The 24,222-nt window shown below is 41.6% G+C and overlaps 1 protein-coding gene across 2 annotated transcripts in view; it reads left to right on the top strand.

Annotated features, from left to right (window-relative positions):
• The window catches only part of rxraa (retinoid X receptor, alpha a), a 122,311-nt gene that overhangs the window by 77,161 nt on the left and 20,928 nt on the right, over positions 1-24,222 (top strand). For both annotated transcript variants that reach the window (XM_080476914.1, XM_080476913.1), the window contains exons 4-5: positions 17,876-18,026; positions 21,991-22,170. In XM_080476914.1, the coding sequence (XP_080333040.1) occupies positions 17,876-18,026; positions 21,991-22,170 (331 nt within the window). The remainder of the gene's footprint in view (positions 1-17,875; positions 18,027-21,990; positions 22,171-24,222) is intronic.

The following is a 24,222-nucleotide window of genomic DNA, read 5'->3' as shown; positions in this document are numbered from 1 at the left end:
CGAAGTGAAATGTTTTGGAAAGAGGTGAAATCACATCTCGAAAAACGTGGAAGACGAAGCTCAGGTACATAATCTGGAAATAACCAAATTATTAAATACATTTATAATTTACGATTAATCTAATTTGATTTAATGAATAATGAATTAATTAAAAATTACATTTTATGGCTCATTATGCTGCAAGTTTGTCGTGGGAAACTTCGACGTGATGGGGGGATCGAAACGCCAACTTTACTGACTGAGACACAGGCATATGGACACTTACAGAGGTCTTGATAGAAGCTTAAACCCTGACTCAAATACATTCAGAAGCCCAAATCTTCTGGCCCAGCAGCCTCCATGCTTGTAATGCTGGCTCATGTGTGCGTGTGTGTGTGTGTGTGTGTGTGAGTGTGTGATCACAGGGAAACACAAGCTGCCCAGTAAAAGCAGCCAGCAACCAGTTTTGTATCATGTCTTACAGACTGCACTCACATGCTTCAGAAGTGCAAATTACAGTCACTTACCCTCTCAAACACACACATGCTCTCTCTCTCACACACACACACACAGAGACACACACACAGACACAGACACACACACACTGGTATAATTTTCCTAAGCCAGGCCCCAGCAGACAGAGGCCCTGCTCTGACCCCGGTGGCACAGTTAATCAAGGCCTATTCAGCCGGGATTCCACAGCACTTCAGCTCTGTCACTCTTCCCGCTTTATCCCAGGCATATTTGTCATTCTCTCCAACCATATCTCGCTTCCTTCTCCCTCACTTCAGTCGTCTGCTTTCTCCAGCTGTCCTCTTTTCCCTTTTTTTTTTTTTCTTGTTTCTAACGCCTTGTCTCAGTCATATCATCTTCATTCTCCCTCTTTCCCTCTCTTTCTCTCCCTCTCTTTCTCCCTGTCATTTTTGTTCCATCAATAAGCCTCGCTTTCTCTGGCACACACACACACACACACACACACACACACACACACACACACACACGCACACACACACACACACACACACACACACACACAATTAAGACATCAAAGCTCGCAGTGGCCCAGTTTTCCGTCTGGAGCCATATCTAAAATTGAAATTGTTTTCCTCTCTCTTCAAAACTCAGTTGCTGCCCCTTTTTTTTTGTGTTTGTTGATAATTGTGTTAAAGTACGTCGGCGGTGGGATGCCGCTTGGGATGGGGTCCCCTCGCCATTGTTGAGCTTATCTGCCTTATTCCGAACGAAAAGTGTCCCTAAAGTAATGGAGTTAAGAGTGGATTAAGGGCACTTTGAGAAAACGGCCAGAATCTTTTATTGCTCGAAAGCCCCCCGCATCCCCCACCACCACCACCACCACCACCCCCACCCCCCCCTTCCCCACCGCAGGTTGGATGTTTCATCATTAGCGCTTTGTGGATGATGCAGCTCGGTCTGCCTCCTTTGATTCCCTCACAGGAGTTTTAGTGATTTTATGACATTGTAAATGTACAACTTTATCATGGTTGTCATGGAAAGCGTTATGTGCAGGCATGTTTTCTCTTCTTTCTTTGTTCATCCTGAATGCCTCCCGGCCATTCCTTCCTTCTTGAGTAGCTGTATGAATAGCAGGTAACATCTGTTTCTGTTGGCAGTGACCGTTTTAATATTGTGTGTCCGGTAATTACAGCGTGTGTTGAGCTTGTGATTTGTGTTATGAAGGGTTTTCAGTGTGTGATACAGGGGGATTATTTTAAATATGTACAAACAGGTGGTGTTCGAAATGCGACGTCTTCATTTTAGATTTATGAAAAGGAGCAATTTATCATCCAACATACCGTTTATATCCCAAACTGTTTCTGCATGAGCTGTTTGGGCTCAGCAGTTGCATCACCCTGTGCAGTAAACTCATGCAGATGGATTATAAACATGTGGTACATTGTCAAAGGTTGCATCACAGTTGTACTTTCTCTACTACTGTTACAGTACTTATTGAGGTCTTGCGGTTATTTGTACTGTAAAGATTTCCATGTAGCGAGAGAAAGTGAAGAGACACAGACGTTTGAAGTGTAATTCTCATGTTGTTAAGACTCGTTACATTTTACGACACATTTCAGAGTGATCAGATTACATGAATGATCGTTTAACAGCTAATTGATTTAATATGATACAAGTTGAATCCTGAGCTTCGTCATTGCTAATGATTAAGTTTGTGTATTAAAGTAAACAATTGAAGCAAGTAAAGGATGTGAGTACTGTTTCCATCTCTGCATGTTGTTCTTGTGTCTTGATATTTAAAAAAAAAAAAAAACGACTTAGTTCTGGTTTTAGACTGTTTTGCACCAGGAGGGTTTTCATTTGTTTGTATCCCAGTTTATGGGTGAGTTTTTGGCTCCATCACCCCACGACCTTAACTTGGTTAAAGCAGTATAAAAGAGGGATGAATGGATGCATTCAGTTTTGTTATGTTTAGTTGTTGTTTTTTTTACATTGTCTTAACTTTTGAGATCAGAAATAGGTGCCAGGGTTCAGTGTCTATACAGTATGTTGGTGTTTACCCTGCGTCTTGTAATAGGGGGTGAAATAAAGAAGAGGCCGAGCCGTGACCTGGTTCCGGTTAACTGCTCCCAAAGAAGGGAAAGAAAAGAAAGGGCAAGTCAGCCGTTTGTTAAGAGCAAGTGGCGCATGCCGCCTGACTCAAATCACGTCTCATCAGAAGTGCCGCACCTCACGACCACAGGGAAGTGCCACCATCTTTAACCTCTGAGTCGCACTTTCACATCCCGCCCCACGCCTTCCCCACCCCCCAAACCCCCCCCCAGGCTGTTTGTGAAGACTGTCGCCATGATCTGGGAAATTACAGGCACAACTTGCCTCGGGGGATTTAATAAAATAGTCTCCATTTAGCTGAAGCAACTCGTTTTGCAACTGCAATGTGGTGTCAATTAATTCCTTTAAAGAAATTATAGTACAACGTTCTCCTCTTTCTTTTAACTTTGACCAAATTTGATTTTGCCTCCATTCTCACAACGCGTCATTGTAAATTCCCCCTACATGAATACAAATGTGATTTGTTTTTTTTCGTCATACAAGAAAACGGCGTGTGTCTTCTGGATGCAAACTGACGTGTACCGACTTTTAAACATTTTTGGGCCAAATACCTAATCAAGATCTGAATAATCACTAGTTTAAAGCTTTTTTTGGTTGTTTGTTTTTTGTTACGTAAATCATGACGTATGAATGTAGCACTATGTGTGTGTGAATGCTACTGATAGTGCTTGAAGACTGCTGAAGCGGGGAAAATATAAAAGTAAATATCAAAGTAATTGACCCCACACACCAGATGGTTAAAAGAAAAAAAGAAAAATGGGCATTCGCTAATTTTCAGTTCAATCAGACAAAACTCCTAAAATAAAAAATGTTTCAATATTTCGAAACTTGAAGCTATTTTGTAGAAAATTCTGTTTTCACCTTTTTTAAATGGTTAAACTACCTCCCAGACTTTGCTAACTTGAAAAAGAAATAAACCCACCATCCTGTCTTTTCTTTCTGCTGAAAACCTTTGTAATGCACAGAGACATGAGCTCAAGGTCGTAATGCAGGCTGAGACCACTCTGCCTTCAACCTGCTTATTTTCTGGTCATAAATGAAAAACAGTGGTGCTCAACCGTCTTCTGCATCAAAGCTGTAGATGACAACACGATGAAAGCTGGGGACACCATGAACAAAAGTCCCATTCTTAAGGGGAATCTTGCGTCCTGCAACAGCCAAACCACATGTAAAGCAAGAGACGGTCCTTTATCGTCCGCCAATTCTTACATCTCAAGCAACAGTACTTCCCCTTCAGCTCCGTCCCAAACGTCCCAGACACTCTGACATACTGCGGCTTTGATTCGTCTTTTTCTTAAATAAGAAACTTTTTTCGTCTGTCAGGTCCGATCATTGCATGCCAATTATCTGCCCCGTTTGCTACACAAGATCACAAAAGCTTTGGCGCTCCACATTGTCGGCAGACGCATACCTTGTCTGTCCTTTCGCGTTTTTTTCTAGTTTTTTTTTTTAACCACTGCGGGACTCGTCGTCTCGCGTGTTTTTTCCGGAGTCACAATGCCACAGTCGTGCTCGTCAGCGGTCATGTCTGCGGGGCTTGAACTTGGGGACGACACAGACCATCCTCTCTATCGCGGACGCCACCGCTCGCCCGAGCAGCTGGAAGGGATTACACGCGAGAAGGACTGGAACACATTTTACACTTCCAATGACAATGGCGAGAGTTGTCTTGGCTCTATTTATTTAAATTCTTTTAAGTTTGGGGGGTTCTTTATCATCGAACCACTGCAGGCTTCCATTTCCCTTTTTTTTGTTTCGGCTCAGCCTTGTACCGCTCTGAACCTCCCCCCTCCTAAACTAACAACAGGCCTCCAGTGTCTCGTAGTGAAAAAGCAGAGAAAACATAAAGCTCGAGTGTTTCTGGACACACACATACATAAAGAACACCAATGTAAAAAACGAAAAGAAAAATGTGTGAATGTTTTACAAGAAATGGAACATGGGCTTAATAACTTATAAATGAGCGGCAGTGGTGATGTCATGTGCTACTTTGGAGGACGTTGTGTTCAGACGAGGGTTGCTAGGACACTGACGCACAACACACTCGAGAGAAAGAAAGTAAGGGAGCGCGAGAGTGGTCCTCAGCCCCCTTTTCCTGTGTCGGAGTAATAAAGGTCTATTTCGCCGCTCTGGTCTTTGATGGACCTGTGCTGTAGCCACTCTGCATGACATCATGGTTACATGGCGGCACAAAAGAGCTGTGTGTTGAGTCCCGCGGGAACTGTTAAGGCTCTCTAATGTCAATCAACCCTAAAATGGATTGAGGAAAGGATTTTTTTCCAGCTGAAGCTGTCTCCAGGTAGCAATTAGACAAAGTTTTAGACAGCCCCAGCCCCACCCCCACCCCGACTCCATTTTTTTTTTTTTTGTTTTTTTTTTGTTTAGTTTTTTTAAAGAAGTGTAACTAATGTGCAGATTTAATTCAGTTGTGCTTCACTTGCGGTTTATCAGACACAGAAACTCAGTTTGGTGTGAGGAGATTTCTGCTCTACTTCGACAGGCCTTGCATTTTAATTGCTTCACATAGTATAACTACTGGTTTTGGAGCTGGATTTCCTTTCCTTCTTTCAAAAGCCGTTCTGGATCTAAAAATCATTTGATTTAGAAAATACTTTTGCTTAAGAACAGCCTTAAGCAGCCCCCCCCCCCCCCCCCCCCCCCCCTTTATTTTTTTTCCTGCTTTTGCATATCTGATGGTGCTTAAACCTCTGTCCCATTCTTGTTAATCTGGTATCTTTGGAATGCATTATGGGAGTTTTGCATGCACTATAAGTATAACTGGTTTAGTTTGGTGGCCAATAGTAACTTGTTTATGTCCTACTTCTGTGAATGCATTAGAGTGCCGCATTATTCTTTTCGGATATGAAGGTTTGCATCAGTCTGGTTTCCTCTTCTAATAAACACTCAAAACTGTTGGTTGAATCCAAACACCAGAAACCGAACTGCTCTCTAACCGAAAACATGAAAGATTTCAATCAGCAAAACAATATCCATTGATAAACAGCAAGTATACTTTTATATTTGTAATCTGAGAAATTGTCTCAAAATGACAAAAGCTAAATGGAATTACACCAACTCTCGTACGGCGGCGGCATCTCCCCCACAAAGCTTTAAACCGCATCTTAAACGACTCTCTCCTTTTATTTTGACCTTGAAAAATACTAGGAACTGATAAATCCACGAGTCGGAAAGATTTAATAATCGTATTTGCAATTGCATGTGAATATAAACACAATGAGGCTTTTAAAGCCGACTCGTCCATGATGACTGAGTGCAGTGATGTAATGACCCCTACAGCCTCTCGAGCCTCATTAGGAGGCTTTGTAGAAAGCGCTGGTTTCAAGACAGCTAAAGCTTCAGAAATCACAAGTTTTGCTTAGTGCATCATTGGAAAATGAATAACAATTATTGATTCGCTTCAAGCCTAAAACTTTGAGTGGAGGAAATACAAAAATGCAGCCCTTTTCCCCGCATGTTCAATAATCCACTCCTCGATTAAGCCTGGGAGGAAATATTTTACATGAATCTTCACATGGACTTCATGGTGGACTGCTTTCATTTTGATAATCAGTTAGTACGACCTCTTGTCTGCCATGTTTTCATGAATCGGAAATATTAATAAAGCCTTGATATGATAACCCATATTCTTTTAATGTTTTCATTACATACATTTTAGAGTCTAGACAGACATCGATGTCAGGTGGGAAGCTCAGCTGTTGGGTGGAGGCGTACAACCAGACGGTGAATACTGTAGTTTCTCAGGGTTTGTATTGTGTCCGCCCTTATTTTCTCAGACACACTGTAGGCAATCGTTTGAGAACTGACACTACAGTATGTTGTGGGATGAGACTGGGGGCCTGTGAGTGCGCGTGTGTGTGTGTGTGTGTGTGTGTGTGTGTGTGTGTGTGTGTGTGTGTGTGTGTGTGTGTGTGTGTGTGTGTGTGTGTGTGTGTGTGTGTGTGTGTGTGTGTGTGTGTGTGTGTGTGTGTGTGTGTGTGTGTGTGTGTGTGTGTTCTGACTTGTGTGGGGGGGCCACACAGGAGATGAGCCATTCAGAGGGTGGCAGCTATAAGGGACGGGATCACCGGCTTCAGGTTTAGGTTTCATAGAACAGCCTGCAGATGCAGGCTCTAGACGTCGTGGCTTGAATGCCTCTGGGGCACACATTTATTTTAAAGCGGGAGATAATCCCTTTAGGGTTTTAATTGCATCTGCTGGTGTGATCTTACAGCAACACAACACGGTGTGTGGACAGACATGCACACTGTGGCATGTCTGTGAAGTGTGATGACACTTCTGTGTAATTAAACCTACTTTGGCCACTGCTCACACAACTGTAAAACGTGCAGTTTCTATAGAAACCCCAAACTTCAGAAATGTGACAATGAGCTTTGCACGGTTTCCCTAAATCATTTTTGAAGAATAAAAGCTCTTTCTACAAGTTTGGCATTACAAAAACCAAAGAATTCATTTGATTTCATTTATTTGTAGTTTGTTAAACGCATTTATAGTCGAATACGCAAACAGGTTCAGACCACACCGGACTACCATCACCACCAATGGCGCACACACAAACCTTTGAATCCATTACTCTTCGCCATTGTCATGAAGCAACCTGTTTACTTGTAAAAATAGCTGTGAACCCTGTGGCGGTGTGATGTACTACGACCCGAGTGAAGACTCCAGTCTGTTAAAAGCCGGGTGACTTGTGGGTGGATTTATCATCCTATTATCTCCTGGAAGGTGGACAATGAAAATACAACTGAGTGCCTTGCAGGATGTAATTAATCATAACGCCGCTAAATTCAGTGGTAGCTCGACACCGAAAGACCGTTTGAATCACCGCAGGATTATGTGCCATTTGACAAAAGAACTACCACTCGGTTAATTTGCATGTCGCGCACTCCAGAGGACACTTTGAGAGCGGTGATGTATTACTCGGTGATAATGGAGAGAATTAGTCACTGGATTGGCTCCTGTCTTGACATTGGAAATACTTCTTGATCCATCTCTAAGTGATATGGAAGACAATGGACAATCCTAACAAAGGAATGCTGAAGGACATCATCAGTAGACAGTGGAAAAACGGCTTCATGCTCTCTGCATTGGATAAAAGAATTTCTTTATCGCGTATGAGACAATGGAAATGACTGGTCAGTTGAAATAGTGGAGAACGCTAATGGACAATGGAATTATTTTTGTCCATGGATGACAGGAAAATGGCATATATACATATATCAATGCTTATTTTACAGTGTCAGTCTTGAACTTCTGAACCTTTTTTCCTGTACGTCAAGATGGAAGTAAAATGTGGACAAGCAAATAAAAAACGGGAGCATACAGTTTGGAAAAGAGCTTTGTTGCTTGTATATGTTATTAAAGTCAAACATAAGGGTCTTGTGTACGGATCGTTTGGCCATTAAAATTAATATCTATCAAGCGTGTGAAAACATGTTTGTAAACAGTCCATCAATATGATCTTTATTTAACATTGTCTATGCAAAGATTTGTGGCAGTGGCAGTTTATGAAGTTTATTGTATTTATTTTAGTGGAATAATGGACTTTTCAACGACAAGAGAGTGACTTTTTTTTCCAGTATGACTCATGTCCTATCATTTCTTTTGAAATATTTGGATTAAAAAAGAATAATTAGGCGGAAAGAAAAGTTAAAATGCAATAATTAAAGCTCCCATGTAACATGTAAGACAGTTGCAGGCTCCTGTACTGGGACCATAACCCTGACTTTAATAACACACCTTCAGTGATGCTCTTCATGTTGATGATTCAATGTGAAGCTACTTAAAAAGCCGCCACCTCTGGTTCTGCAAAGGTTTCTTCCTGCTTGAGGGAGTTTTTCCTGTCCACAGTCGCTTATGCTTGCTCACGTGGATTTGTTGGGTTTCTCTCTGTAAAAAGCACCAAGAAATGACTGCGTTGTATTTGGTGCTATACAAATAAAGTTGAATTGAAAAAGGACATTACCCAAATTGGATTCATTAATCGTGGGACTATCGGTGCCATTTGTGATCTTTGCAGTTTCACTCTTGATAATTGAGAGTTAATCAGCCCTGCTATACTGTGATTTATTTGATATGTTGTCTCACATTTTCCTGGAGAAGTCGCTATAACAGGGAGGTAGAGATAGAAGATAAGAGGTAGAGAGAAGTAACACACCCTCTGCGATGGAAGTGATTCAGCAGTAGAGATGCTGCACTATCCAGAAGGAGGATAAATACCACCCATCATGCTAATACATGATTCTGATTTCCTTACATCTACACAGCACTGCAACTTCTGTGTTTCAAGGCCAGTGTTTATTCAGTACTGTGTACCAACACACAATTCTAAAGAAAAATAGATTGCTCCTGGATCATTTTGGTGTTAAAATTAAAAGTGAAACATGAACTGCTTTTGGAGCCAAATTGTGAAATTATTCTGTTTTGGACATATTTATTAAGGTCTATTATTGCTAAGCGGACGGCATCATTGTATAGAGAAGTGCAAAGGAATCAGGCTGAAGTTTGTAGAAGGTCGGAGTGAGAGGGAGAGTGATTTGTAAGGCTTATTGTGTCAGTTGTAGGCAGCTGAGTACCCACAGGAACAGAGTTGCTCCTTGTAAAAACATCCCATATGCCCACTCACGCTCACTCAAAGCCAAAAGGACACACGCAGACAAAACAGCCAAACACACACACACACACACACACACACACACACACACACACACACACACACACACACACACACACACACACCAAATCCATAAACACATGTAGGCATACGCATTGAAAACACACAAATGCGTGCATGCCGGCGACCCACCCGACTGAACACACACACACACACACACACACGCTCCCCTGGATGCCAAAAACACTTAGACAAACCCATGGCCGGGTGCTGCCTCATCGAGGTGAGACAACAGCTGAAAGTCGCTGTGCGTACTCCCGCTTCACTGCTGCAAGGCTTTACTGCTTTCATGCCACTGATAGTCCTAATATCCTTTTTTTTTTTCTCTTTTTTTTTTCCCCCTCCATGACAAAAGTTTCTGTCAAAACCCACACACGCGCACGCACGTGTGCACGCACAAGTGCCGGCAGTGCCTGCGATGATTCATTTTATCTGTTGTGGCACAGCATGGGGCCAGCGTTGGAAACCTCCGAGCTGTCGAGAATAATGTCTGCTTCCACTAAATTCTATCCACTGGGAGAAAAGCACAGAGTGTTTTATTAGAACTGAGTGACAATAATCGTGGGAGTTCTTTGACAATACGGCACACTTAAAGAGGATTTACAAGTTGTCATTAATAGGGGATAAATAATTATAAATTCACCTCATGGGCCATTTAAACGCACAAGTTAAGAGCGTTTGCCAAACCGGTGGCGTTTGTAGGCAGGTTGTTGCTTTAATACATTTTTTCCTCCTGTCGCTCCCTACTCAGCCTTTTGAGTTAGCACCTATCAATGTTTAAAAGACAGATTGAGGTAATGATTTTAACTAACCATCATAAAAAAAAAAAGTCTTTCTTCCAACTAAATCAGTGTAACACTTTACAACCTGTGACAAACTACATTTAGCCCTCTACTAGTAGCCTGTAATCCTTATTCTTCTAACTTCTTGGCCTAAAACATAATAGTGCTACTAGAACTTGTTTATTTCTCTTTGTCGTCGGAAATAATCCACTTATTCTATTGCATGTGTCACAGTTAGACAACACAGCCATTCTGTGAGCATCAACTTAGGCATGACAGTCCTTGCACTTGCCACACTTTCTAATCATGAACGTTCATCCTCAAGGTCTGGGCGACTCTGAAGCTCAACCCCCTGTGACCGACATTTGGCACTCATGTAGACTCACACTTGCATGAACATTTACAAATGCACGGCTCAGAAGGAGCCTCTGCAAGCAGACGTGCGTCTTGATTTAGGGGGAAACCCCAAAAGGTTTTCACTTGTGAGGATTGGCTGTGAATGTGAAGGAAGACGGCAGAGGATATTGCATGTTGTAAGGGTGTGCAGCTGCTCATGTATAACTGGCAACTGACTGCACAGGGCACTTATACCCACATGCCATGCACCCTGTTGTTATGTGCCCCCCCCCCACCCAATTTGTGTAATTTGAAGACCAAAAGAATAGGACCTGACGATCAATTATTTCCTCCTGCTTTATTAAGTCGTAATAAATAAAAATTGTTGCTCAATTAACTGATTCCCCCCCCCCCCCCCCCCCCCCCCCCCGCAGCCTGATCCTGATCGTGACTCACACAATTTACAGTTGCAATACAAACCTATTTCCAGATGACCCTTACGTCCGTCCACAAATAACTGTGCGATAGTCTTTTCCTCGCCTCACATACGTGCCTGCACCCATCTTGCCATTGATTTGTGCAGCCTTGACTCTGCTGTTTGCACCAACAGGTGTGTCTCAACCTGAAATTCTAATTAATCTAGCGGCTATTCTCACTTGGAAAATCCCCCGACGTCTCCAGAAGTGCAGGATCCATTAACACACCTCCTCCATGTGAAACATGATCCGCTATCTCAGTCGATTCATGTCCAGATAACTGTGGCACACACACACACACACACACATCCACACTCTCACACACACACACACACACACACACACACACACACATCCACACTCTCTCTCACACACACACACACACACACACACATCCACACTCACACACACACACACACACACACACACAGAGCAGTGCGAGGAGAAGAAAGTTGTCACTCATTCCTCTCACACTTTGCGGGGACTACCGAGATAAGTTTGCTTTTAGAAGGAAGTGATTGTCACTGGGTGTCAGAGGTGAAAGGGGACTCGGGGGTTATCGTGAGGTCACATCAGGACTTGATCCCTGTCTTCACCTCTTGAGGGGGTCGCCGTCCGGGGCTCGTCTAATGTCAGTGAGAGATTATCACCCCGTCCACAAGCGCTTCCTTTGCTTTCCAGCTTTTGTCGCGCAGTGCCTTGAAGCAAAAGTAAACTGAAGTCATTAATATCAATCATTCAGCCACTCGGTCAGTCGGGGGAATAGGATCCGCAGCACTGGATTGGTGGATTGCATTATACAGCGTTCAGTTCTTGATCATGTTGTGCTTCTGTATAATGGTGAAGCCTTGTGAGGGAAGAGTCTTTTATTTTTTATATGAAGAAAACTGTGAAGATAACTTTTTCCTTCCTAAAATAAGGTGCCCTTGAACTGGAAAGCAAGTGAAGCTCCACATGAGGGTTGTGCATTGAGGAGTGCTGTGTGAGGATTTGATGTCTCCTTTTGAAGTGTCTTTATGAGCAAACTCTGCGCTCCGACTTTCTGAATCGAGCTAAGCTCATCTTAAGCAGAGGCCTCCTCTGTCTCAGCTCTGCTTTCCTTTTTGTCCTCCCCTCACTCCAGGGACCGCTCCTCTCTTTGTCTTTCACCACCATGTGTAGTTGTAGCATACTAATAGTTTAGAGGACCTGCTTCACTGCGATCATTCAGTCTTCTTTTAATAATATGAATGAAATGGGACCAGATTAAAAAACACCTGAATGATGCTAGATCACAGCATTGTTATATTATGTTTTTGAGGCAATATACTTCTATTTACTGTTTGCAAACAATGAGGCCATTTTTTCTACTTTGTTATTAAGCTTTGACAATGCGTCTGTCTCTGGTGTTCCTGTGATTTAAACCCTCTAACCCCTGCTAATAAGTGACTTAACAGTCAAAAACTATTATGTTTTATCGCCAAATAACCAATGTTCTTTTTCATGCTTCGGGTTGCGTTTCCAAAAGCAATGAGTGTGAAATCCAGGAGCTTGTAAGACGTGTTTTGTTTCTTGAAAAATAATGAAAGAATGTTTGTTTTTTTGGCACATTAGAGAAGCAAACTGAGTGAGACACACATCTCGAGCCTCGCCACATCTAGAGTTTCAGCCACATTAATTATCACGTGACACACAATAAAAATAGACAGTGAAAAGTTCTACCAGTGATATTGGTTAACTGATACCAGTTGCTGCAGTTGTAATGTGTATCTAAACAAATAGTTGACCTAGGAAAAGTATCAGTTGCAAGTATGTATGTATGTATGTATGGAAAGAGCACCTGCGTGCAGGAATGGAAAAATGACTTGATGAAACTCTCTTTTTCAGTTGTGGAACACTATAGTAACAGTTTGATTACCATGCTTTGATAGAACAATCAATACTAATGTTCAGTATCAACCATAGCTCAGATACAGGATCACGATGGAATATGAAGAAATTGGTAGAATATAACACGCCAGTGATTTTACAGTCCTCTAAGTGGATTAAGACAAATATGGGATTTCTGTATTTATATTTGAAGAGTGTTAATGCAACCCCTCAGTACAAGAAGGCCTAATTTGTTCAATAAATGAATGCTTTACAGAGTGTACTCGGCTTACTTTAGTCATATTTATGATCCGGGTGTGATTTGTGTGATAAGACGATCCACCAACCCTCCGATCGGTGCAACTGCTGGATTGTTTATGTATATTGTTTATGCATTTATTGTTTCTCCTCGAGCAAGATCAAAACAAAACACTTCAACAAAACGTATTTTTGAACGTAAATTATAAATAAATACATTGAATAATATGACAAAAGCCAAGCACGGCAGACAGAATAATGTGTCGGGAAGCTAAAAAAAGTATTAACATAGATATTTCTTTTTTAAAGGCAGGGTTGAAAGATAGGTATGGCACTCGCAGTTCTGCAACAACTACACACACATAACGTAGCTGATGTGGCGCAGGCTTACGTATTTTATTTTAATGTAAAAATGTGGTAAATCCAAGCATGCAACTCCTCCTGCAGTGGCTTGACTGAGCAATATTATCAAAGTGTCACTATAGTGTGGGGCATTTTGTGGTTGAGTGTGTCTCATATTCGCTGGATACCAAACTGAAAGCCTAATGCTGTCTTTGCTCACTGCTTATTTCTCAGGTGCTTCTATTGAGAGCATCTCTATGTAGCCACCTATATAAGTGTCTGACATCAAGGGTTTCAAACCTGTTTTCAGAGCTTTTAACTCATCATGTTTAGCCTGGTGTTTAAATATTCCAGCCGCATGCTGAAGTGCCAGCAGGTGGCACAGAACATATAATCACATATATCAGTTCTGTGCAGAATCTGACACCCACAAGCAGACAGAGACCCCCACTGTACTGGATGTACCAGTTGAATGTCCTTCATAACATGTTACGTAACACCTGCAGCATGCAAAGCTGCGCTCTCCAACCAAGGCGTTGTTGTACCTCGTACCGCAGGGAATCTCATGTTCTACATTCAAAGTCCTTGATGCTAAATGCTCCTCATTTGTGTCTGTGCCTTCCGCCTGTTCAAGTTTGTTTTCTTACCCTCGGACAGCATGCAGAAAGAAAAGATCTCCAGTGGGATTTCCCAAGGCACTGCTGCTGCACACACAGCTGGCATACCCCCCCTGTGAAGGGTCACATGTATGTGTTGTGAAGGGAGGGTGTATGTTTTCTATTTCCAGAACCAGTCCTGAGCCATTTTAATCCCCCTCTTGCCTTGTCTCCCATCGCCATGGACAGCAGAAAAAGAAAAGCCCCCCCCCCTACACACACCTCACCCCTCCAAGCTGTGCCCACCCAACTGTGGGGAGCAATGTTTGTGAGATTGAGTTGCAGATTGACTGAAAATAGATAGTGAGAAGAAGAATCTCCACTGCAAGGCGGACAGAGGAGTTTTATAGAGACGATATCGGCCGAGGAGACGGCTCTTTTGGGGCTGTTCTGAAGGGGAAAAGACTAGACTCAGGTGTTTAACTGAGGTAAGACCTCATTGTGCCTGTGTGTGCTCAGGTGTGTGTGCGTGTGAGATGTAGATGTGTACACATACTGCTGCAGTGATGCCACAGTCCCTTTGTGTTCTGGAGACTTCTCTTGAACTTTTTTCTTGAACAAAGGCTTTTGAGAACAGAGCGGTTGTTACAATACACACATATGATTCTGTCCGTCTACTGTCTGTGTTGGACGGTTGAACTGTCCTTGCCTTTCGCCCACTGTCACCGGGGACAGGCTTCGGTTCATTTGGAGTCTAATATGAAAACTATATGGACTATTATTTGAATATTTTTTTATAGTTGTCAAAGCTAAAGCATCTTTTGTCTGCCTATATATCTTACTTCCCTCATTTCTGATTAAAAGCCCTCGAGCATTCACACACTGTCCAATTATGTGCAAATTTAGACCCAATCATGTTTCTTATTAGTATTGTACCAAAGTTTGGCAAGTGATGCTTTCTGGTGCAGCAGTGTTTGTGGCCTTGTGGCCTGTATCTTCAGAGAGCAATGTTAACTTAAAGTGAAGAATAATATAAATGGCTCCGATGTCTTTGTTATTTGTGGCAGCATTGCATTGAGCATCAGTCGTGTCGTAGCTGAAATGTTGATGGACATCAGTATATTTAAGGATGTTTGACCCTTCACACCCCTAAATGCTTGAAATGCTGAATAAAACAGTACGCTGTCTCTAACTTGTAACAGCTCAAAATGGATGAAGGCAGTCTGCTGTTTGATCAGCTTCGTGAGCCTCATCATCCTCATTATCAACCTTCAGTAGCCATGGTAACCCTGTTCGTAGACCGCCACTAGGATTGTACCATGATATTTTAAGTAAACGGGTTTTGGTGAAGGCATGTTGGACAAACTTGAGATAAACTTGTATATATATATATATATATATATACACACACACTTTTCATCTAAGTAAAATTTATGTAAAATAGATGAACGTTTCACTGTTTTTCATTCAAGGAAAATCAGCCTTATTTAGATTTGTTCAGATGCACCTGGAAATTCGTCACACACCTAAAATATTAAACTGTTTACACCATGTAGTACAGATCGCTCCATTTTCATGTCATGATATATATTTGGGGATTTAAAATAAAAAAGGTAAAGAAACTGGAATATCCGATGTAAGTCTCCTTGCTGCCTCATGCTGTCTCATTACACAATAGAGAAAAGGCCTTCATACGTTTTTTTTAATGTTCTTTTGTTACAAAACAAGCCTATGCCGCCCTGGAGGAATAAATAAATGAGCTCAACGTGGAGTTTTTGGAGTCAGTTTCCAACATTCATATGCAGTCAGTGGCTGTTCAGTTTATATACTTTGTGTATGGGAAAGCTCATTGTTTGTTGTGATATGTACCTCTGAATGTCTCTCCGTTATGTAGATAATGTTCCCTGCTAGATGACTGTAAACACAGCTTGGAACACGTTTGGTAATGACAAAACATGTTGTTCCTGCCATTTCTAGAGAAGAAGTGCTTATTCTTGTTCAGACCCTGTTGATGGAGGCAGGGTTTCTCCACTGCAGTGAGAGCTCAAGAAGAAGTGTTTCTATTAGGCATTTCACATATGTGGTAACTTAATCAAAGCATGTCTGGCTGTATAAGTCTATGTGGCTTTTGTCTGTCTCTCAGCTCTCTGTTGGTTTCATATTCCGATTAGCTTTTATGTCTTGTTCCTTTTTGCTGTGTAGAGCAATCAGTTTCAGCCTCGCCAAGCAGGCATGTTATTTTTGCTTTCATACCAGCTAATGGTGAGCTTGAATCTGTTCCACCCAGTACATTTAGTATTTTAGGATAATTTACATCCTGCCCCTCAACGTTTATCTCCTCTGGAAACAGCATGTAGCTAGTTATAATAATTAGCCTCCCCTTGCTCTTCACTTTTCGCAGAAGGCGTAGAGAGGTCACTTTGAGATGAATTTTATCAACGCTCTTTTTTTTCCTGTGAATGAGAGAAGGGGGGGGGGGGGGGGGGGGCATTTGAAGTTGGACTTAACGCTGCAGTTGCACTGCTGCTAAAACAAATGCTGTCTCTTTATTCCGCTGTTCTGTTAAATTTTGCAGCGGAGTTATGCTCGTGCTCAACATTTGGGAGCCAGCGGGGCTTGTTGAGTGCATGAATAAAAGAGTTCCTGGGGTGGAGTGGTGCAGAATCCTGCTGCGCCAGATTTAGATCTGCAACAAGAGGGAACGGGAGGGAGGAGAGGAAGGCAGGCAGCAGAAAAGAGGAGCTGACCATCTGCATTCAGAACCCACAGACATGATTTCCTTTTTCCAATGCACCGGGCCCATTGGAAAGGTATAGATGGATGGATGGATGGATGGATGGATGGATGGATGGATGGATGGATGGATGGATGGATGGATGGATGGATGGATGGATGGATGGATGGATGGATGGATGGATGGATAGATGGATAGATAGATAGATAGATAGATAGATAGATAGATAGATAGATAGATAGATAGATAGATAGATAGATAGATAGATAGATAGATAGATAGATAGATAGATAGATAGATAGATAGATAGATAGATAGATAGATAGATAGATAGATAGATAGATAGATAGAATTTACAAAAATATAAGTTTGTGATGTTTAAGTAACTTCTTTTTCTTTAGAACACCCTTCAGACTGCCATGACCACTCAGTCGTTGGAATTAAATCAATTATGTAAAATCAAGATTTTAAGAAGAGTCTCTGAGAATCACAAGCTTAACCCTTTACAGGGATAATAAGACTAACATTAAGATATTTTTCTTTTGGTTGCTTGATTTTACTGATGCTTCAAACTTGACATAATTGATACCACACCTTATCAAACCGCACTTTTTCAATAATAAGAGCAGTACTTCAAGTCAGTCACTTATGATTATATATATTGGGGTGCTTAATATATGAATTGTCCTCCTTTTATGAAAACTACAGTATGAAATGAATCCAATTCAGAAATTTTTTCAGCTGGAAAAGGGAGTTTTGTGATGCTTTTCAACATGTTTAATTCCATGTTAATGCTTTGTCAGGCTGCTTTTTATTTATTTTTTTGCTGATGTCAAAGTATTGAATGCCCTCTGGGCTGTGGCATTTTAATGAATCTGGCATAAAGGGTTAAAGTGCTTCTGTTCAAACAGGATTGTCTGAGAACAGCATAAGGGAGTAGTATAGACCATTATGAAATATGTAAGTTTATTTAACTATTATTATTGTGAATCATAAAAAGCTATATTGACAGAGTCCCACAATATAGCCTGAAAATAAGTATCATAAGCCCCATTCCTTGAATCTTTCACAAAAGCTCTTTTGTGAAAACCTGGCCTTTTGATATCATCAGCTTATTATGCAAAGCTTGTGTAATGAGGTACGTGATGATGCATGGTCCTCTTTTTTTCTTTTTTCTTTTTTTTTTCCTTCCTCAGAGATCGGCCTTGTGACCTGTCTCTGTATTTTTGTGTGTGTTGATGTTCCAGCTAAACTCTCCGATGAACTCAGTCAGCAGTACAGAGGACATCAAACCTCCGCTGGGCCTCAACGGCGTGATGAAGGTGCCTGCCCAGCCCTCGGGCACGGCCCTGTCACTCACCAAACACATCTGCGCTATCTGTGGTGACCGCTCCTCAGGTGAGTGACATCAGACAAAAAAAAATGATTGATTAGAAATTGTTTTTAAGAAAGTTAAAGACACAGGACACAACTGTACTCAAATTGAAGAATTACCAAAACGTTCAGGGAGGGTTTGTGTGTAGTTGTTATGAACTGTGGGGAGACAGATTTGTAGAAGTGTATAGTCATAACCTCCTAACAGCTGGCACTGCACAAGGCCCCATTATTACAAATTGAAAGGAAAGGGGGTGTGCCGAGTATTTTCGCTAAAGCCAGTGCTTTTACCACACCATAAAGCCTCCAAAGAAGATCCAAAGATGAACTTTGGACAGCTTCAGCCACACGGACCGCTTTGGCACAACTACACACCGCTGTTTCTAGCTATGGGAAATCTTCCTGGACAGACAACAGTCGGTCGTCACAAATCCAGGCTAAATGGTTCGGAGACCAGAATGAAGACATTTCAAGGGGGGGGGGGAGCACTGGAGGAAAGTAGCATAAACACACATGAAAGACGGTGAAATTATGAGGCAAGTAAGCGTATGGCTGGATGGATCCAAACCTCACATCGGCTTCTACTGAAATAGAGAAGCGCTGTGTCTGAGGGAATCCATGCACAACCCATCACTCACGCAGCGGCCTCCCTACTGTGAGGCTGTCAGCATGCGAAGAATGACAGCCAACAAAGGCGGATTTGGAGAAGAGCCCACCTCACGAGCATGGAGTTTGACAACTTTTTGTTGCAAAGCCACTTTAAGTGTAGATGCTTCAGTAGTTTCAGATGTTTAGATAAAGCTTAGAAGTATTATCTCTGCATTGAGGGAATCATGAACAGTTTTCAGGTGTTTTTAAAGCAACTTCAGTCCAAATTTGACGACTTTTTCATGCCCAACTACTCCTTTGGAATTGGTAATGGCAAATTCACATTGGACACAGAGGGGAGAAATCATCCGCTACGTCGGGAGGGAGGAGATGAAATATAAACGAGATAAGTCTGAGTCTAAATAATAACCCACTGCAAAAAAGAGAAAGAAGTATAAAGCATTAGAAAATACTGTTGATGACACAGCAGTTCCCCTGCAAAAAGTGCCGCGCATCCAAGTTTGCATATTAAGAAGAGACAGGATGCAAAGAGCCAATAATCTGTTTGAGAGTCAGCTGCAAACAAGCAACACTCTCAGTAAGCATGTCTGAGCATCTTCCTGAACGCGTCCTGTTCCAGTGACAAAATCACTTGTGTGTGAGGAAAGAGAGTGTGTATCTGGATTTATATTGATACGTTGTGTATTGATATTTGCATGTAACAATATGTACCTGTAATGATGTTTGTTTGTGCATGCTTCGATTTGTGTGTGTCACCGTCGGCGCCTCAGTAATTACATTTGTTCACACATTCATTTTGTATGCGTTTGGTTTGTGCATACTGAGACATGTACATGTCTACATCAACCTGTATATGTTTGTGTCTTCACCTCCACCAAGGACAACACTTGGAAAACATCTGACTATATTATTATATTAATGGATTTCACTACTCTTTTTGCCATGACAGAGATAAGTATTATTTTGCTCTCAGTATGGAATTACAGGCTCCCTTTTGTCGGGCCAGGTCCTGTCCATGTCGGGTAATGTTATGTTTGAATTCAACAAGCTCTTCATCAGTGCCACATAGGGTTTCAGAGACTTTATTTCTTAAGAAACAGAGTGCAGACTCATTAAGGAAGTCTGCCACAGCAGGAGAGCATCAAAGTCCTTTTGTATGAAAACTGCCAACATAGAGGCCCACCTGAGGTGGAGGTGAGGATGGAGACCTTTCAGGTCCTTGTAGACCTGCACAAAGTCTTGTGCGTCCACAAATTATGATACGCACATTACAATCTTGAAATTAACTTCCAATTGGTGTTCAAAAATGTTTAGAAACATAACTGTATATCATGCTTTTGCAGTGTCCTTGTGATGTTTTTTTTTTATTTATTTGTTTTATGCGATCATTCATTTGTTAAACTTTTGATATTATGTATTTAATGCTAATGTTCTTATGTGTTTAAACTTATACGATTATATACGTTTAAATTCATCATACGACACTGTTGGCTGCACTGTTGCCACATTTAGAGGTCAGATTACTGGAAACGTGTTTGCTGTGGATAAGGATCTTAATGCAGTGGTATTGAATCTGGGAAGTGTAACGACCATGGTAATCTGTCTGGTCTTTCCTACGTCTCTGGTTCCTCTTGTACCGCCGTGGATGTGGCTCCCTGAAGAGAATGGACAATGAAATTGCAAATATTTTTGTTTTATTTTCACAAACGCATTCAAATTTTAACTTTGCAACGGCAACACGGAAAAGAAAACATCACAAGCTCTGTGGCAACAGTGGAAACGTGTTATTTTAGTGTTAAATTCATACGTGAGGACAGCGCTCCCGGGGGTTTAACAATGCAGGACAGAAATTACTGTTTAATTCTTTTGACATTTCTTGGTCTTTTTCTAAACACAGGCTCACTTTTGGTTTGGCTTAATCATGGGTTATCATTTGGTCAGGACCTCGCTTCACCACTTGAACCACAAGAACATTTCACCCGGAGTTAAATGTTAGCCGAGGGAAATGAGTCACACAGCAGCTTTCTTTGGAGACCTCTATTAAATCTTCCTTTTTTCACGCAGCCAACAAATAACTCAGTGTTTGGAATGTTTCTTCGAGGATAAACGTGAGAACTTTTCTGCCCCGGGATCGAGGTGGATATCTAATTCATGGGGAGGTTTTTGCTGTCATCCTGCGTCAGAGGTGCCGTATGCACCCAAGGGGGGAGAAAATCAAAACAGAGTTTAATAGCGAGTCATGCTTCATTTAGCTATACTTGGAGGCTTTATTTATCTTCTCTGGTGGTCCCACCAGCAAAGAGCTAACAAAGAAACATTTCGGACCAACAGAGGGGAATGCAACTGGACTCCATCCATCATAAATAAGGAAAAAAAACAAAAAGAGCTGTTCACAACGGGAGATGGACAACGTGGTTTGTGAACAGTTACTTTTAACGCAAATCTGCAGCCCCCCCCCCCCCCCCCCCCCCCCCCGGGCCCCTATTTCTCTTTTCCATCACCGTTAAATAGGTCTTTGATCATAATTGCTTCTTTTGTTCCCTCAGAAGCGCTGTTTGTGTGGCTGTACACGCAGACTGGAAATGTCACTGTGATCGCGGGGCTCATACTTGCTTACACAATTTATACACGTTCAGTGGTTTTTCTTGTGTTCGCGTTAAAAGCTGTTGCTTTGTTGCTCCATTACAGACAACAAGCTCATTCTATTAAGCGATCAGACATAATAAACCACACTTTAGCAGTCTGAAGGTTGCACGGTCTGATGTGTACCTGGAAAGTGCATTTAGATGTCTCAACGCTCGCGTTGCTCTTTCACTGGCATTTGATATGCATGAAATACACCGATCAAAGGTAATCCTCTCTTCAGTCAGCCACAAAAAGAAATGCTTGAAATGGTTTATGTGACAATTGACTTTCAGGTGCTGAGTATGAATTTTCGTGGTCCAATTCTTTGTTTCTCATTTTTATTTTTTTTTTTGCAACAGATGTCGAAAAGTGACTGTAGCTTGGCGCTCTATACACAAGAACAGGAAATACCATAGGATGAAATAGGCATGAATTGAGGTGTCTAACTGATTAACATTGCATTGTGTTTCTGCAGCTTCATTCTCGCTTTGCATCACCAGTTACCTCGACCATAGCTCATTTTAAGACCAGCACTCACAGACACGTCTGCATCTGATCATTAACGATCAGCCTGCAAAGATATTTCTCCTCGGCTCGGCACAGCTTTTGTTTTTTTTCTCCAGCTCGATATGTTTGTTTATTATTGGCTGCTGTACCTTCACCAACTCTATGGTCTTTGGTATCAAACAAAACCAAGAGGTGAAACTGTTCCAGGGTGGAATTGACACTAACATCCTCTCATCTCTTTCTTCAGGTAAACACTATGGGGTATACAGCTGCGAGGGCTGCAAAGGCTTCTTCAAAAGGACTGTGCGCAAAGATCTGACCTACACCTGCCGCGACAACAAAGACTGTGTCATCGACAAACGCCAGAGGAACCGTTGTCAGTACTGTCGCTACCAGAAGTGTTTAGCCATGGGCATGAAGAGAGAAGGTACAGCACATGCCGTTGAGGATAAAGTAACACTTACACATTCTGTCAAATTTCTACTAATCCATTTGAACCAACACCAGAATTGTTTTTCTCTTTTCTGAAAGACACAAGGTACTCCACAACCACAATCCCAGTTTTTTGTTGTATTTTCTTTTGACAGTGTGCTTCAAACTTACCTGAAATTAGTGGGTAATGAAGAAGAGCAGATGGTTCATTCAGTGGAATAGAAAGAAGAAGGGCTAGGAGAGTTTGTGAGATGCTGTGATTAAAAGTTTGTTTTGGTAGCAGACGTGTGATCCTGCAAGCTTTCAGCTCCGCAATTGAATTCATTCAAAGTAATTTGTTTTCTGAGTAAAGTCAGGAAGGCCCGAAATGCTGCAGACGCTACAAAAACTTCCCAACTGACTCAAAGGTTGGATGTCGTACTTGTTAGTGGTGAAAATCTTCTTATTCCAGCTCTACTTCTTGGATCACAGTGATTTCAGCTGGCTGCACGGCTGCGTGCGGAGACCGTTTGAGGGTTTACTGGGAACTTAAGGTCCTCCGGAGACTTTGCTTGTGCAGGACGGAGGAATGAAAGCATAGCAACAGGTGAACTTCTGCTTCCATCACATCCTCTGGAAGTCTTAACGGTTTGGGATCCTGAGCTTCTAATGATTTAGTAAAAACACACAAACAAGTCACAAGATGTGTGTGCTTATGTCGCAAGTTACTGGACACACAAGATTTAATCAAAGTGTTCAAATTGAGTAATGCCTTGTGATAGCAAGGCACAGTGATAATTAGCATCACATTCCTCGAATTATCGGCTGCTGATGGTATGCATGTACTTCAGCCCTTTTTTTGCAGAGATGCTGACATTTCCACAGCTATTCGTCTGGGTGGCACATGTAGCTTGCTAATCAAAGCCAGTTTACAGGTCGTTATTTCTATTGGCAGCGTTATGGAGATGTGATGAACTGCAACGTGCACTGTGTTCACTCACTGTTTGCCAATTACTACAAGTAAAAAACAACAGACTTTCTGATTTGTGGCTATAAAACCAACTCAAACTATTTGAGTCAGCAACAAATAATTTCCAACTGGTATCTCATATCTTGGCATTTCATCTCATGTTGTTCAGCCTATTAAAATTACACATTATTATTATTTAGCACATATGTCATAATTCACTCATCTGAAAAACAAAGCAATTAGAATTTGGTGTCAGCAGCAGGTTTGCTTGCACAGTTGTACACTAGGTTGTACGTTTTCATCATTTATTCTGTAAAGCTGCGCTTTACTGCTTTCTGTAAGAAGGGTATATAATGTAATTTATTCAAACGTGTAATTTAAGTGCTATGTAGAAAAATTCAATTGATAAATCTAGCTCTATATGAAACAACTGTAGTAACATGTATACGAGCTATATATACTATATCTCAGAACAAATTGCAACATCTACTGTGAAAAGTCTTTATTAACCAAAACGTGATACTTGGCGTGAGATTATACTTTGATCTGAGACTCAATGGAGTGGATTTCACTCCAAGTCTGAGACTTCACAGCTCTGCTTCACCTTTATTTTCAAATACAGTTTTTAATGTGTTTTGTCGCGTCTGATTAGCCTTCACAATTAGATAGTTCAGCTGAAAGGAGAATGGTTCAACCAGAGCTCCACCCACCTCCCCTGGCAAATTGCATGAATGTAAAATACCTTATTGGCACATCAATACAGGCTTTTTTTTTTTTTTTTTATTACCTTTTGAGAACAAATGTTTTCATGAAACATAAACTGCAGAACAAATTGGCCCAATAAGCCGTGTACACAAGACTGCAGGGCCTGAGTTTACCTCATCTTTTTTTCTTTCTTTCTTTTTTTAAAATACGCTGAGTGAGGCGAGCTGGTTTTTGAGTACCTCTGCAGCTGGAAATGAATCGTTTGACGGTGATTGTTGAGCGCTCGGTTCCTAAATAGCGACACCAATAAACATGGCGTTGTGAAATATGTCTTGAGCCTCCTCACGGAGCAGTACAGTGGAGTAGCTTCGGGGAGCGATTACAGCGTGGAAT

Source organism: Lipophrys pholis (genome assembly GCF_963383615.2).
Source record: "Lipophrys pholis genome assembly, chromosome: 12".
Taxonomy (NCBI): Eukaryota; Metazoa; Chordata; class Actinopteri; order Blenniiformes; family Blenniidae; genus Lipophrys; species Lipophrys pholis.
The sequence above is the reverse complement of the archived record's forward strand: the minus strand, read 5'-3'. Positions and strand labels throughout refer to the sequence as shown.